The sequence below is a fragment of the Oculina patagonica genome, chromosome 4 (assembly GCF_052425735.1).
Source record: "Oculina patagonica isolate OP01 chromosome 4, crgOcupat, whole genome shotgun sequence".
NCBI classification, from domain to species: Eukaryota; Metazoa; Cnidaria; class Anthozoa; order Scleractinia; family Oculinidae; genus Oculina; species Oculina patagonica.
The window spans coordinates 23,198,444-23,216,028 of record NC_135761.1 but is presented as its reverse complement, the minus strand read 5'-3'; the positions used below and the strand labels follow the sequence as shown (position 1 = coordinate 23,216,028).

At 37.2% G+C, this 17,585-nt stretch overlaps 1 protein-coding gene and 1 long non-coding RNA gene across 4 annotated transcripts in view; one reads left to right on the top strand and one right to left on the bottom strand.

The window, feature by feature from the left end:
• The window catches only part of LOC144652009 (uncharacterized), a 60,706-nt gene that overhangs the window by 31,691 nt on the left and 11,430 nt on the right, over positions 1-17,585 (bottom strand). The gene's annotated exons all lie outside the window — the stretch shown is intronic.
• On the top strand, positions 511-15,306 carry LOC144651965 (uncharacterized). 2 transcript variants are annotated; one of them, XM_078512048.1, is made up of 2 exons: positions 511-710; positions 13,007-15,306. In XM_078512048.1, the coding sequence occupies exons 1-2, from the start codon at positions 644-646 to the stop codon at positions 13,345-13,347; spliced, it is 408 nt and encodes a 135-aa protein (XP_078368174.1). In that variant the 5' UTR covers positions 511-643; the 3' UTR covers positions 13,348-15,306. The 2 variants fall into 2 exon arrangements, 1 of the variants encoding a protein (XP_078368174.1); XR_013570385.1 differs by lacking the exon at positions 511-710 and adding an exon at positions 12,721-12,774.

The window sequence follows — 17,585 nt, the reverse complement described above, 5'->3', positions numbered from 1 at the left end:
TCCATTAACAAGCACACTGATGACAATTGTCAGTTTGACTAGACTCTCAGTCCCCTAAATACACATAAACATAAATGCACTTGAAATATTTTACACGTTGAAAAAAGGTTACAGGATTGGAAAAAAATAACGTTCTCCCTGCTAAATTATCATAGATATTGATATAGTTTTTGGACACAAGTTATCTTTAATTGTTCATGATCAGTAGTCAAAACGTCGTCTATTTTCTCATTTGCAGGCCAAACAGATGCATCCAGGAGCCGAGAACTGGATCAGCTTGGACGTCAGGCGGTATCACACGGTCCTGATGATAGCGAAACAATTTGTCGCGTTGAAAAAATCAGGGAAGAGAAGCTCGGCACTTTTGAGGTCAAAGGATGGAGGTGTATTTTTGACGAGGCAAGAACCCGTCTCTCTACTAGTTGCATTTGATTCTCTAGTCGAAGGCGTTTTTTTTTTTTTTAGGAAAGAGCCCTTCCTTGAATCTGTAGTTTGGCTAATTGATGACTTGTGATGAGATCCAGGACTGGCAGGTTGTAAATTTTGGTTTAACGACAGCAAACGTTTTCCTTCGACAACACATGACGTCTTCTCGTGAGCTACTTCAGAATCAAGATAAAGAAATCTACTGGAAAGGGCTTGCATGCTTCGTGAACCGAACACTGTACTGAGCGGGAATGAATCAGTTGAAAGAACATATGGTCTGTCAGGTAACGCGGTAATACTTAAGTCTTATATAGCAATAACTCACGTTTGCCTGCCTGACTGTTTCATCTAGACACTGTCATCATCATCTGTTTATTTGCCCATTTTCAAAGATGACTGAGCTGCGTAACCAAGCACGGTTGCGATAAAACGTGATTTTCAACTCACGCGTAAATCTGCACGAGGCAGGACCAACTCGAGAAATGAGGTAGGTCAGTCATTTGCGTCATACCCATTTCCAAAGTAAATTAATGCTACAATCATTGACAAGTGTTGAAACATAATCAATTTAAGCCCTATTTTAATGGTTATTTGGACTTATTTCATGCTTTTGCCCCACTTTTCCAACCCCCTTCCCCCTATCAATGTTGTAGTTTGTTTCTAGTAGCCCTTTGCTACAATTTTACAACATTGGATGGGGGAAGAGGGATATTTTAGCAGACAGTCATGAAATTTAAAAACTAGTGGTAAATTTGCCATAATAACAGCAGAGCGATGTCAACTACTTTTGTCAAAGATTGTAGGTCGCTTCATTTTAGGCGATTCTGACAGACAAAATCTAGTCTTAAGTTCGAATAAAACAAGAAATGAAATGCGCCGAAGCTATACCGAATAGTTAAAAGTGGTCAATATCGAAACGGGCTTCTCTTGTTGCCGAAAGAAATCGTGTCGCGCGCGCGCAGTAAAGTTTTATGCAACATTTTCTCTATAATTCTCCGAAATCCTCCTCTGTTTCAGCTGAGAGTTCATACCAAATAAAAGAAGAAAGGCAGTTCGTGCATGTGAGAAATCAGAGACCAATAAAAAGCGAAACCTTTGAACAAAAAAACTTAAGGAAGTTGTTAACGTTCTATGCAATGCTTAATTAAACAGCATGACTCAATATTAAACAATGTTTCTTTTTAACTTAGGCCTGCACATGCACCCATATGGGGTGAATACTAAGTATTTATAAATACTTGTCTGATTTAGGAGAATTTTTGTTAAGATATGGTTGCTGTTAAGATATGGCCGCTGTGATCGCGTCGAAATTGTGAATGAAGTCTTCATAATTCATATCACACATATTTTTTTTATTGGCGTACCTACTACCGGCAACAAACTTATCCATAAGACCTTCATTTTCATATTGGCTAATAAAATCTCTAAGTAAAAATAAATTTATTGCATTTTTTGCCGTTTTAAAATGTAAAATCACAACCTTTTTAGACCACACCACTTTATATATTCATTAGCCGTTCAGAAAAAAAGGGCTGCTGTTAACGAAAACTCGTCGAGCAAAACTGGTTTCCTGGCTGGACACCAAAGCAACGATGCTTACACAAAAGTGATTATAAAGTAAGGTTGTTTTATTGGTTAGATCAAAAAATCGATGAGAACAGACATTCATTTGTTTATTTATTTTGTTTGCTCAAAAATTGCTCGCTATAGCTATAGACTGCAAAGAAGTTGTCTGTTTATCTCTTCCTATTCTCTCCATATGGCTAGTACGCGCTGACAAAAACACTAAAGAAGAGGTTTTAGCAGAGGTTTAGTTCAATTTTCTCTTTGTTAAATTAAGTACTTTTCATGAAAGCTTTTACCAGGAACCAATAGAATTTGCCTGTTTTAAAAATACATTTACATCTGCTAAAAAAAAGCCAGGCCTACAATGACGCAGTACGCATATATCCGTTTAAGGTCGCGGGGGACACCTTAGGCTCATCATTATGCATTTATTTAAAGCGTATGCACGAAGTACAACGACTCACATCGACAACTTTACGAGATATTTATGACTGGAGAAAAATATGGGCGCGTGCGCGTGATTTGTAAAAAATCCCTGTTTCTTTGATATTTTAACCAATTTAAAACAACACTTAGCGATATACGTTCATATAGATTGTAGGAAGTCTTTGAGCTTATTTTTATTTAAATTTTACTATTTCTGCAACAAGTGTACTCAGAGTAATCACAAAAATATTCAGCATAAACAATCGTGTCCTTTTTGAAAACGCATTGTTCTCACCATAAAAGCGTGGAATATAATTACCATAATTACATCTCTCCTTGGCAAAATGATCGTATTTAGGTCGGGACACCTTCGGAAATCTCAAAGTTTGGACTTTTCCGACAATTTTGTGGCAGAGAATACAGCGCGGATACAGAACTTCATGACTTGCCACTGCAGATAGGTAAACTATGAATACTGTAGTGTGTCATAACAGAAGCGGAATTTTAAAAGAGCGCTTTTAGAAAGAGGTAGAAGACATTAATTTCAAATTTGCGCACTTAAACCGCCATAACTTGCTGGCAAACTTTAAATTAAAAAATCCGCTTCTGTTATGACACTCTAGAGGTATTGACTGATTAGTTTTTGTCAAAATCGCAGTGTGCTGTCTCCTACTCGTTCCGCAAACTCTGCCACAAAATCATGTTTTTCCCAATTTGGCACTAACGAGGCTATAACATCGCCGTAAAATGCAATCTACCAAATAAAATATGACATTCACAATCTTTCATCATTTCGTTATGTCTCTGTAAATTTTGAGCTTAATCGCACCCATAACAGCCGAGAAATAAGCGTTTTAAAAATGCAGGTCAAGCAAAATTTCGCTTCATGAATTTATTCATGCTGTTGGTATCCCCCGCGACCTTAATCTTTACTCCTTTTTTTCTCTTGCCTTTTTCATAAAAATTTTCGACTCGACTAAGTTAAGAGCGACAGCAGAAAGGGGAAATTTTTTCAACTTTGCAAAAAGTTGTATCTTAATGATGCTGATCATTGTCCAAAAATAAAAAAATGGGGGTCACCGGACTTGTTTTTGAGTTATAAGCACTTAAAACTAGGTTTTCTTGTTTCTATGGTTACCAGTGACGTCAGCAAAATGATCTCAATTTGTTTATCAATCATTGGGCATTTGTTTGATACCATTTTTGTAACAGTATCCGGTAAATGTTTGTACCACTGACCCATTAAAGTGTGAGAGCTGAAAAGTGCTGGAAACTGTTGTGAGCCTCCTAACACGGCAGTTTCCATTTTTTCTCGTGAAATAGATGCACTGTTTGCCAGCAGTTTTTTATGAATTATACATTACTGCACAGTGTTAGCAATGTAGTGCTAGACTGGAAAGAGAAACCTTAGCTCAACCGTGACCCTTAATGACTGTTAAATGTAAACCATTCGGACAAAATGTTACCGGCGTCTTCGTTAAAGAATAATCAAGACTTGAAAAAGTGATGGTGAAGCCAAGAAGTTCAAGAATCACGTGAAATTTATAGGGCCTATAGTGAACTCGATTGCCCGGAAGCAAGTGAATTGTAATGTGGAACTCAGACACCAAGAGCATGCAGTATGCAGTCAACACACGCCTCCAGTCTGAATACTGTGCTGCTTCTTGCGCAAGCACAAATTATAAACTAAGACAACTATGCGCAACTTGCTCACTGAGTTAAAGCTTCTGAAATTACTCTAAACGTCCAGGCATGTTTGGTTTCTTATACGAAGCTACTACCTTGTGATGGTATTTACTAAAATTGTACTATCCCCAAATGTCAAACGAGACAAACCATCTGCATAAGAGCAAATACTGCTTTCCGTTACAAGAGGTCCATATATTATACTTAGGGAATCAGATATATCCTATATTTACCTGTCATTTATTATCCTCAAGAGGCGTGGAATTGTAAACCTTTTACCTTCGAAGTGCTGGGGTTTTCAAAATTGAAAAAACGCCAAATTTGAAGCTCAATCCGGAAATGTCACGTATCATTAGGTATCATTTTGAAATCGTTATTGTCTGGGCACTGTTTGGTTCCCATGAAAGGAAATAAACGTAACATAAAAAACAGTGGGGTGCCTTAAAAACATATCAAGCTAACCCAACTGTCTGCCGTTAAAATGAGGAAAACAGTAGCAAATTGCCGAAACAGAGTTGCTTTATTAGTGTTTTGCTCATTATCTTTCAACACACTCACTTGTATCAATTGCAATGGCATTATAGGAAAAGGCGAATAGTTCTGTTTCCTGTTGACCGCACAAGGTTAATAATTATTTGTTTCTTGTGACAGGAGTATCGTTATCGGTTAAATTCACGTTGCATGTTAGGTGTGCCCCGTCACTCTCACGTGTCTTGCTGCTCATGTTTGCTCGTAGCTCGGGACTTAGGCGTTAGTCGTCGAATGGTCCTTATACTGCTCATAATTAGTAAACTACTTGTTCGAAGCTAATAAACCAGTTGTAGAATTTATTCTCTTTAAATACAGGTGTCAGAAATTATACTGAATGCAATATCTCTCCAGCACTACAGGGGACAAACTTGTAAAGCTGAGGAAAGAATTCAATGAAAATTGTTTAATGCATGAATACGACGAAAATTAGTGGCTGGCAGTGACCTTGACAGGTTGAAAATTGAACAACAAATATGATAGAAAAAATAAATATTGATGCAGTCATTGCATTTAAACTAATAGTAAATTCAAAGTCGACACTAGCCCCTGCAGTAAACGAAATCCAGTTTTGATAAACGACATCCTGATTGTCGCATTGCAGGCAAATGCTTAGCGGCCTCCTCCTCCATCAACGGCCTCCAACGCATGTCATCAAAAGGCTATTTTTTGTCACATGCACAAAACGGGCTTAGTTCAATTGTCACGTGAAACATGCAATTCTTGATTGATTTTTCATAACTAACGGCCAAGTCGCCTGTTTTGAATGACAGCTTTGGATCAATATCAGCTATTCAGGTTCAGCTCCCGGGGGGGGGGGGTACTCCCTATAATGGCCTATACGGGGAGGCTCCGCCCGAAAGGGGTACCTTTTTCAGGCTCCAGGTATATAAAAGGGTAGGGATTTCACAAGTTTAGGTATATAAAAGGGTAGGAAAATCTGCCATAATTTTAAAAGGCCTTTATATCATATATTTCGAGCAGACGCAACTTTTGGCTGTATCGTTTTAATTTATTAAGCGCTACATAAAAATAACAAGAAAACTTCCCGTTTTAGGTAAATGTGATGTCGTGTAGGTATATGAAAGGGGTGCCTTTTTGCAATAAAAGGTATACAAAAGGGGTACCTTTTTCTATCAAAATGGTATATAAAAGGGTAAGGGGTTGGATCTCCGGGCGGAGCCTGCCCGTACAAAACTTTTTTGAGTACCCCCCCCGGGGTTCAGCTGTCGGCTCAGTATTAATGAAACTCGCTTGTTGCTCATAAATCAAGTAATAGCAACCAAGACGCCGTTCACTTCGCATTTTGCAACTATATTCAAGGTAGCTATGTCTTCAATGTCTAGTGTTACCTGTCGGTTTACTTAATTTTTGTTTTTCCCTGGTATTGCAATACATATTTTGCAATAATTATCTAGTACCAATCGCTAAAAGTACAGCATAGACTAGTAGACAGTTCTTGTCGTTCAGATCAGAGCTTATAAATTAAGCAAGTTGTTCTCTCTACTGAGAATCATATTAAAGTTGAAAAGGATTAACTTGACGGTAGTTTCTCCCTTTTGTTTGAATAAGCAGAATGAAGACTATTTTACAAAATACGAGCAGGACCTTAAAGGCAAGCACCAGCGGCGAAACGGGTGAAAGTGACAGGGCAGCCCTAACGTACAACGTGAGATTATCAGTTCACATGTCACACGAGACCTATCGTGCGGCCAGCGGCCAAATAAATCAAGTGGAAAGGCTTTTTCCTGAATTTTTTACTAGCAGCAGTAATATAACCTACAAGGTCAAGACTTGTGAAAATGGCCGCGGCAAGGTGGAACAAAGGCCAGACGATCCGCTTATTCAGTCATGGCTGAACTTGTATGGTGGTGGCTCGAGGGATTAGAAAGTGAACAGCCCACTCATAAGTTTACACTGCACTACGAATGTACGTTGTGAAACGGAAGAATAGCTTGCCTTTTCATCAGTCAAAAGGGTAGTTACGAAGAGATAAAGAAAGCAGTTGGTGGCATTCCTCCCGGTACTTTCAAATAGCCAAAGAGAAATTTTACGCTTCTACTTCGTGGGCTTCTTGGACTAAGCATTATTACATCTATGTTAATAAGTCCTAAGGTCATATTTAAATTGCAAAATATATAAATAGAAAAAACCTAAATTAATTATGGTTCCTTAAAAACAGTGAAAGTAGGTCTTCGCCACCGAAACGTTTGAGGATATTTGCACAAATAAAGAAAAATTTGAACACGTTTTCGTGAAAATATTAAGACATTTCCTTTACTTTCGAACATCTAAGAAAAAATGGTATAAAACTTAACTCCTAAAAGACAATAACTTTTTCTACTGCCAGTTTCTTATCCTTCAGTAAGTATAAAACGTGTCGACATGCCAAGAATCTGAACAATATTGACCACCAATACAACATATATGTATTTTTTATGCTGTGCCTTTTATTGTGAACTTTATTACTGTACATTTTTTATCTTGTAACTTTTTAAATTCTTAAACTACTTTTTAATCTCTTAATTTTGAATTTGAACTATTATTTTGCAGGGCCTCACTGAATAACACCTTTGGTGATGTGAGCTCCCTGGATAAATAACATTATTATTATTATTATTATTATTATTATTATTATTATTTTCTTTCTGGGGTATGTTTCGAATTCAGTGGGCTGGAAAATGTTTTGTCTTAGCTCTCATCTTCCACGCCTACGCGAAATTAATATTCTAACTATTCAAAATGGCGGCACTTAAGTCTGTTTTCGAACATATTTACCTAAAGGAGTAAACAGTGAAAAACGCTGAAAAGAGCTGAATATTGTCATAACAGTAAGAGCCTCGTGGATTATTATTATTTTTTAAGCTGTGCACTTATTTTGATTCCGTGATCTTGATAAACGTTCCCGTGAGCAAAACTATATCCGGTTCAATTTTGTTGTTATATATTTGTGCGGAGCCTTTGAAGCTGTCAGTGCATGAGATATACGAAGGCTATACAGATAGTGTTTCTTGCTGATTAAAATAGTTCTAAATATACACACTTATTCCCAACTGGTATTCCGATTCTAAGGTTCAGATTTAATCACATTTCAAAGCCATTCATGCTATCAGGGTAAATCCTCATGTAAACCATTCGAGCAAAATGTAACTGGTGTCTTCGTACAAAAAAAAACTAAGATGTAAAAGCATGATGGTGAAGCCAAACAGTTTTCTCGGAATTATGTGAAATTTAAAGGTGGGTAAAGGGAAGTCGAGTGTCTGTAACTGAGAATACTGCACACGCCTACAGTCTGAATATTGTGCTGCTTCTTGCGGAAGCTCAAATTATACATTTAGTAGATCTCGCGCAATCTGCTCCGTAACGGTTGCTGTAATTATTTCTAAATATCCCGCGTGTGTATTTTCATATATGAAACAACTACCTTGTGATTATGTTTGCTAAAATGTCAAACGAAACAAGTTATCCGCTACAGCATAAAAGTAAACAAAAAAGGTCCATATCATGTAAAGGGAATCAAATATATTCCACATCTACCTGACATTTAACATGCTCGAGAGACGTGAAATTGTAAATCTTTTACCTTCGCAGTGCTAAAAATGCCCAAAATTGGACAAAAAAGTGATGTTCAATCCGGAAACGTCAAGTCTATGAGTTACTGAGTCTCGATTAATTTTTGTCTGCGCCCAGTTTGGTTCACATAAGGGAAATAAAAGTGGCATAAGGAACGGTGGGGTGCCTTAATAAATATGCCAGGCTAACCCAAACTTTCGGCCATTTAAATGAGGATAACAGTAGCAAATTGTCAAAACAATGTTGCTCCATTTGTTTTGCTCATTATCTTTCAACACACTTGTATCAATCACAATGACATTATAGGAAAAGGCGATTAATTCTGCTGACTTTCGGCCGCACAAGGTTAATAATTATTAGTTCCGTGTGACAGGTCTATCGTTATCATTCAAATTCACGTTGGATGTTGGGAGTGCCCCGTTCCTTTCACGTGTCTACGCCGCTTATGGTTGCTCGTAGCTAGCGCCTGACGCGTGCTTCGTAAAAATGGTCTTTCTACCGCTCATAATCGGTGAACAACTAGTTCTCAGTAAAGAGAACAGTTGTAGAATTTATTCCCTTCGACGAAGTGTCAAAATTAATACTGCATGCAATGTCTCATTGTCAATGTCTCTTAATTTGAAGTCAACACTGGCCACTACATTAACTGAAATCCATTTTTGACAAACCACACCCTAATTGTTGTATTACATGTAGATACTCCGTTAGAGCAGTTTTCACTTGAGTGTCGAAAATAAATTTCGTTTGCTTTGGTTTTGCGTTCACTACGCTTAGTGATTGGCTTAAAAATCTCGCGCCACTTTCTCAGCCAATCAAAAGTAAAACCAAAACCATCGTGACTCGCTCGCGCACGTTTTCCCGCGCTTCGTGCCAGCTACGTGTATTTGCTTCGAGTTCTGATTGGTTTACTGGATTGTCTGTGTCCTTTGTGATTGGCCAGAGTAATTACTTTGGTTTTGGTTTTACGACACTCAGTTGAAAACTGCTCTAAAAGGTTAAGTGTTTCACTATCGGTCGCCTCCCACCCGTATCAAAAAAAAGATTTTGTTATTTATTTTGTCACATGTACATAACGGGATTAGTTCAATAGCCACGTGAAACATGCAATTCTTGAGTGATTTTGCATAACCAACGGCCAGGCCACCTGCTATGGATGACAGCTTTGGATTAATGTCAGCTATTGAGGTTCAGATGTTAGCTCAGTATTAATGAAACTCGCTTGTTGTTCACAAATTAAGTAATTGCAATCAAGACGCCACCGATGCCGTTTACTGCACATTTTCCAATTCTTTGAGGTAGTTATGTCGTCCATGTGATTGTCTAGTGTTACCTGTCGGTTTTGAAATTTTTTTTAAAAACAACGCACAAAAAAAAAACAAAAAATATATAAAATTAACTCAAAGGTAGTTTACCTTTTGTTGAAAATCTTAGGCATAAGCAGAATGAAGACCATTAAACAAACTACGAGTAAGACCTTACAGGCAAGCACAAGCGGCGAAACATGTGAAAGTGACAGGGCGCCCCTAACGTGCAGTGAGAGATTTACAGTTTACATGCAACACGAAACCGATCAGTATGAGTCTCGTGTAGGCAGCGGCCAAATGAACCAAGTGGAACGGCTTTTTCCTGAATTTTTTACTAGCAGTATAGTTGAAAGCTTCAAGGTCAAGACTAGTGAAAATGGCAAGGTGGAACAAAGGCCAGACGATCCGCTTATTCAGTCATGGTTGAGATTGTATGGTGGTGGCTCGAGGGATTAGACAGTGCACAGCCCGTTCATTAGTTTATGCACTACAAATGTACGTTGTGAAATGGAAAAATAGCTTGCCTTTTCATCTGTCAAAAGAAAGTTACGAATACGAAAGAAAGCAGTTAGTGACATTCCTCTCGGTGCTTTTAAAAAGCCAAAGAGAACATAAATATTCCGTTTCTATTTTTCGCTTTTAGAACTGAGCATTAACATCATCTTTGTCCTAAGGTCATTGATTTATATTGCAAATTATATAAATAAGAAAACTGAATTAATTTAGCGGTTGCCTGAGAGCAGTGAGGTATAGGTCTTCGCTTCCAAAAGTTTCAAGGATAACTACAAAAATAGAGACAAATTTGAAACACGTTTTCCTGATAATATTAAAAAATTGTCTTTTTTTTGATCATCTAAGAGAAATATGGTGTGAAACTAATTGAAACACTTTAGCCCTAAATGGTAATTACTCTTTCTATTATCAGTTTTTAAAAACATATAACGTGTCAGCACGCAAAGAATCTGTACAATATTGCCAACAGTTCAATAAATATGTGTTTTTATCATTCCCGTGTATGTTTCGAATCCAGTGCAAAAGTGGCTGTGAGGTGTTTAGTCTTTGCTCTCATTTTGCACGCCTACACAAAATTAATTCAAACAATAACTTTTCAAACTGGGGGCACTATGATTGCTGTTTCAGAATGTTTCAACCCACAGACATAAACGAAGAAAAACGCTTAAAAGAGCTACAGTGTTTAAATTTTTTTTATAACAATAAGAGCCTCGTTGATTATCTTTTTCAGGCTTGGAGTTATTTTGGTTCAGTGATCTTGATAAAAGTTTCCCGTGGGCAAAACTTAAAATTTTGTCCGGTTTAATTTTGTTGTTATATCTTACGGAACCTATAAAGCTCTTTCAAATGACAATGTATGTCCATGAGATATATAAAGGCTATACAGATAGTGTTTCTGCATGATTAAAATCGTTCTAAATATACACATTATTTACGAATTTGTATTTGTAAGGTTATTTTATCACATTTGCATTCACAATACCATCCTAGCTGGGTTTTTTAGGGATTTCATACTATATATCTGATGAAAGCTCGGTGAATCCTCAAATTTTCGGTTTGACTGACTTTATGTCATTCTCACCACTTTTTCTCGAGATATAGATGCACTGTTGTTCAGTGTTTGTGATCAGTACACTACGGCACTGTGTACGTAATGTAGTGCTAGACTGAAATGAGAAACGTGAGTTCAGTAGTAACTTTCGAACAAATATAACTGGTGTCTTAGTACAAGTAACAACTGAGACGTAAAAACGTGATGGCGAAGCCAAACAGTTTCGGTATCATGTGAGATTTAGATGTTTAGAGGCCGATAGTGGCTTAGGTAAAGTGAAGTTACATGTAAGTGTCCGGAGGGTAACTGAGGATACCACTAATGTTAATTGTAAACCGTGAGTTCAAGTGAATCTTAAGCTGAATCTCAGACATCAAGAACATGTTATGCAGTCAACACTCACCCAAAGTCTGAATGTTGTACTAATTCTTGCGCAAGCACAAATTATAAATTAAGTGCAACCTTCTCACTGAGTCCAGTCAGCTGTAATCAATTCTAAATATCCCGCCGGTGTGCCTTCCTATACGAAGCTTGTACCTTGTGATAACAGGTACCAAAATTGTATTATTTCAAAATGTCAAACAACAAACAAAGATTGCGACGGCATAAAACTAAATACTGCCTTAGGTCACAAAAAGTCCATATCAAGCTAAGGGATATCAGATATATTCTACATTTACCTGTCATTAACCTGTTCTCAAGAAACGTGGAATTATAAACCTTTCACCATTGAAGTGCTAAGACTGTCGTAAACTGGAAAATAACTTATGTTCAATCCGGAAATTTCACGTGTATGAGTTGCATTCTCGTTAAATTCTTGAGATAATGTATCATTTTGAGATAGTTATTGCCTGCGCGCTGTTTGGTTCCCATGATAGTGAATTAAAGTGACATACAAAACGGCGGGGTGCCTTAATAAATATATCAAGCTAACCCAAACTGTCGGCTATTAAAATGAGAATTACAGTAGCAACTTGTCAAAACATTGTTTCTCCATTTGTCTTGCCCAATTTTCTTCAATATTCTTGTATCAATTGCAATGTCTGAGAGGTTTATTGTTAAATTCACGTTGCGTATTAGGTGTGCCCCGTAACTCTCACGTGTCTTGCCGCTTGTGCCTACAGCTCGTAACTAGGGTATAACGCACACTTCGTAAAAAGGTCTTTAAAAATACCGCTTATTATAAGTGAAATACTAGTTCTCAGTTGAGACAACAGTTGTAGAAATTATTCTCTTCGTATGCAAGTGTCAAAAATTATACTGCATGCAACATCATATATCTTCCAGCACTACGGGTGACAATAACTTGGAAAGCTGAGAAGGTGATTCATTAAAAATTCTTCATAAATACAGACGATGATTACTGGCTGGCAGGACAGAAGCTCTGTTGAAACGTATTAAAATATATACTATGCTATGGTCAGTCTTTCATCATAAGCAGCCTCGTACACGTGCCATAAAAAGGTTTTTTTGTCACATGCAGATAACGGGCTCAGTTCAATTGTCACGTGAAACATGCAATTTTTTATCGATTTGGCATGGCAAACGGCCAAGCACCTGTTAAATGACAGCTTTGGATTAATATCAGCTATTCAGGTTCAGCCATTGGCTCAATATTATTTGATAAAACTCGCTTGTTGTTCATAAATTAAGTAATAGCAACCAAGCCGCTGTTCACTGCACATTTTCCAACTTTTCAAGGTAGTTATATTTTCTAAGTCTAGTGTTACCTGTAGTTTTTTAAAATTTGTTTTCCCCTGGTATTAATTCTGTGCTTTTAGTTGAAAACCCTGTGAAACGACATAGGCTAGTAGACAGTTCATTTCGGCAGATGTGAGCTTATGAATTAAGTAACTTGTTCTCTCTTTGAGAACCATAATATAATTGCACAGGATTAACTCAAAGGTACTTTGCCTTTTGTTTGAAATCTTAGGCTTCAAAAGAATGAAGACCATTTTACAAAGAACGAATAAAACCTTACAAGCAAGCACAAGCAGCGAAACGCACGAAAGTGACAGGGCACCCCTGACGTGCAACGTGCGATTTACAGTTTACATGTCACACGAAACCGATCAGTATGAACTTCGTGCAGCCGACGGCCAAGTGTATCAGGTGGAACGGCTTTTTCCTGAATTTTTTACTGGTTACAGTAAGACAAGTTTAGCTGAAAAGTACAAGGTCAAACCCTGTGAAAACGGCAAGGTAGAACAAAGGCCAGACGATCCACTTATTCAGTCATGGTTGAGCTTGTATGGTGGTGGCTCGAGGGATTAGAGAGTGCATGGCGCATTCATCAATTTATACTACACTACGAATCTTCGTTGCCTGGACCAACAGCTTGCTCTTCTCATCAGTCAAAACCGGTAAATACGCATGAAGACAAAAAAAGCAGTTGGTGACATTCCTCTTGGACATATTCCGTTTCTATTTCGTGGGCTTTTAAAACTGAGCATTATGAACATCAATGTTAATAAGTCCCCAGATCATATATTTATATTGCAAAATGTATAACTAGGTAAACCTAAATTAATTTAGGTTGCTCTAAAAGCAGTGAAAGTAGGTCTTTACACCGAAACGTTTGAGGATATCCACTCAAAATAGAGAAATTTGAAAATATATCCTCCTGAAAATATTAAAACATGCATTTTCTTTACTTTCGATCATCTAAAAGAAATATGGTGTGCCGGAAACTTTAGCGTTTCCTCTTACCAGTTTCATATCCTTCAGTAAGAATATAACGTGTCATCACGCCAAGCATATGTACATAATTGTCAATACTGCCCACCAATAAAACATACATGTTTTGTTATATATTTCCCGGTTATGTTTCGAATTCGGAAAAAGGTGTCTGGAAAGTGTTCAGTCTTTGCTCTCATTTTGCACGCCTACACGAAATTAATATTCTAACTGCGGCACTTTAATCTCCGTGGGCAAAAATTCATCCGGTTTAATTTTGTTTTTATATTTTGCGGAACCTTTGAAGCCCATGAGATATACGAAGGCCATACAGATAGAGTCACTTGTTGATTAAAATTGTTCTAAATAAACACATTGTTTTCGAACTGGTATTTTGATCCTAAGGTTATTTAATCACATTTCGAAGCTATCTTTGTTGGATATCTGATTTAAGTCGGAAAATCCTTAAATTTTTGGTTTTTGGTTTAACTGACTTCATGCGACTCTCGCCACTTTTTCTTATGAAGTAGATGCACTGGTTGCCAGTGTTTGTGATTAGTACACTATAGCACTATGTACGCAATGTAGTGCTAGACTGGAAAGATCGGAGACACCTTAGTTCAGTGGTGAACCTTAATGTCTTCAGTTTAAATCCTCTTAAGAAAAGTAGCTGGTGTCTTCGTACAAAAAGATGAAAAAAAGTGCAACCGAGACGTAAAAAACGTGATGGTAGAGCCAGACAATTCCAGAATCATGTGAATTTTTTTAGAGACCGATGGAGGCTTAGGTTAAGCGAAGTTGAGTGTCCGGAGTCTAACTGAGGATAATGCTTATGAAATTGTGAACCGCAGGTTCAAGTGAATCTTTATCTTGAACTCAGACATTAGGATCATAGTATGCAGACAACACACGCCTTCCGTCTAAATGTTGTGCTGCTTCTTGCGCAAGCACAAATTAAAAATTAAGCGCAACTCACCGAGTAAAAGTTGCAAGAAAAATTCTAGATAACCCGCGCGTATGCTTCTATACGAAGCTACAACCTTGTGATGATATGTCCTAAAATAAAGTTCTACTAGTTTGTCTGAAACATTTAAACTTTTAGTATTTTAAAATTTCAAAGAAAAAATATCCAACAGCATAAGTCTAAATGCGGCTTTCGCTCACAAGAGGTCCATATCAAACATGATCAAACTTATGCATACAGATATATTCTTCATTTACCTGTCATTAATTATGCTCAAGAGATGTGGAATCGATAAAACCTTTAACCTGAAAGTGCTAAGGTTGTCGTAAATTGGAAAAAAGGAATGCTCGATCCGGAAATGTCACGTCTACGAGTTATTGATTCTGATTTAATTCTTGAAAAAACGTATCATTTTGAGATAGTTATTGTCTGGGCACTGTTTGGTTCACATGACAGGAAATAATAAAAGTGCCACTTTTATGTATATCGGACATACGCAACGGTGGGGTGCACACTCTGGCTAGCCCAAACAGTCAGCTATTTAAATGAGGATAACAGTAGAAACTTGTCAAAACAGTGTTGCCCAAACTGAATTAAATCCTATTCCAATGTTCTACAAAATATTTGACTGTTTTACTCATATTGGTAAGAAGCACTTCGCCGCATCGCTTTATCTATTGTTTTACCAGCCTCGAAAGCTTTATTATTTTTTCACTTCTGTACACTGAGAAACAACTTCTTTGAGTTTTTTCCTTTCCTCTTCAGCCTTATGAGGACAACAGCCTAGTTTTACCGCACCAGACTGTTCGAGCCAGCATCACCAAGCTCGAAAGCTCTTCTTCTTTGACTGCAATACCCTGATAAACAGCCTCTCTTCCAAATATCATCCCTTTCTAATGCAGTTGAACCCCGCTAATTCAAAAATTCGAATTCTCCGTTATTTTGAACTAAAACCCATTTCCCTCGGATTTGCCCTTCAGTCATTTACTATCGGCTATTTCGAGCTCCCACTATTTTGAACTATTTTTTGTTTCCCCTGACAGTTCGAAATAACGGGGTTCAACTGTATTTCTTTGAGCAATTTCTGTTTTTTTCTTATCAAATCTCTTATACTTTAATGGCTGTTATATAATTTCTAACATTCTGTGCAGGTGGATAATTGGTTACTAGTTTATTCCTGTATCATTTTCTCATTGTGTCGGTAGGATGAAACGTATATTATCGATCACTGCCCCGCCGAGACATGCTATCATTAAACTAAGAAAAAGCGTCTAAGCCACTTGAAATTGTTTGTGCAAATTAATTGAACATTCTTTTATTCCTGTATCATGTTTTATTGCGTAAGCAGGATGCAACTTTTATAATCAAACGACTCCCATAGAGGCGTTATCCATTATCCTTGGTTTTATTGTATCCCCCCGCGTTTCATGTTTGTGGGGCGGGGGTTTGTGGGGGGTGTTAAAATTTAATAAAAAAAAATTTTAATATATTATAAAAAATATTTTTTCAAAAAAAAAAATATAAACAAAAAAAAAAAAAAAAATACCACCAACCTTGAGACCCCGCCCTTTTTTCGGGGCCCGGCGTTTAATCGAGAAAATACAGTAACTTATTTAGCGTAGGTGAAAGTGTCAAACACTAGCCGAAAGGATTTCTTAAGCATCCTCACACATTGCTCTTTCTTATGGAATAAAACATCAACAATACAACTTAAAAAAAACTTGAATTTCAGTTCAAAATAACAAAAAGACAAGGTAACGGGAAAAGGAATAGTGTCGGCTAGCCGTTTAAGGATTTTGATTTTTAAAGTTGTATTGAAATTTTTAAAAAAAAAAAATAGTTCAAAATTGCAAAAAGAAAAGGTAATTTATCCTTGAAAATGCTTCCACTGAGCCTGGTTTAAGTGTTATCTCTAAATACTAACTGCTTTGTTTGTCAAATAAATTAGAAAAAATGTATCAAATAAGCCGGCATAAAAGCAAATTGTGGTCATAAAATCTACAAAACGCCTGTTAAATTTTTTTAAATGACTCTTTGCCCGAGATGTCGTGTTTTTTAAGCGGGGCTTACGGCAGTGAAAATGCCTCCCAAATTCTTCGTCTGCAAAAACAATTTATCTGTATGACGTCTTTTACGTCATCAACTCCAAGCGCCACAGTCCCAGCCCCTTTGGCCCGGATATGGTCGGCCGTGTTGTTTATCAGATACATGGGAGAATAAACACTAAAGATCTGAAAACTGTTTTATTACTAATGAACCGGCCGTAACATCTAAAACCAATGAACAAAGCCAGCGACTTTTATGTCAATAGATCAAAAACTTCGGGAAGAAAAATACCTTTTATAAAGAAAGCGTAAAAAACTCAGCACAATTATTATTTTAAAAAAAATCGCGTTGAAATCTCTAGAGGCCTAGGATTGCTACAAAATGGCATCGTCGATCGATAAGGAGAGAACTTCTGAAGTTCGCCGATTTAATAAACACTTCGTTCCTTAATGCGACACCCCTTTGAAAATTTTACGTTTACAGCAGTTTTAAATTGAGTATTCTAAAACCAAAACCAAAGTAATTACTCTGGCCAATCATGTAGCCGGCACGAAGCGCGGGAAAACGTGAGTGAGCGAGTCATGAATGGTTTTGGTTTAACTGTTGAGTGGCTGAGAGAGTGGCGCGAGTGTTTTAAACCATTCACTAAGTGTAGTAATGCAAAACAAAAGCAAACGCGAACCAATTTATGACACTCAAGCGAACATCGCTCCATTAAAATAATAAACAATTCGCATGATACAATACTTTCACTCTTTTCTAAATCTGCAAAAATCTGACAAGAAAAGCTTTCGTTAAAACGATCGTACACAATTTCTGTATTAAA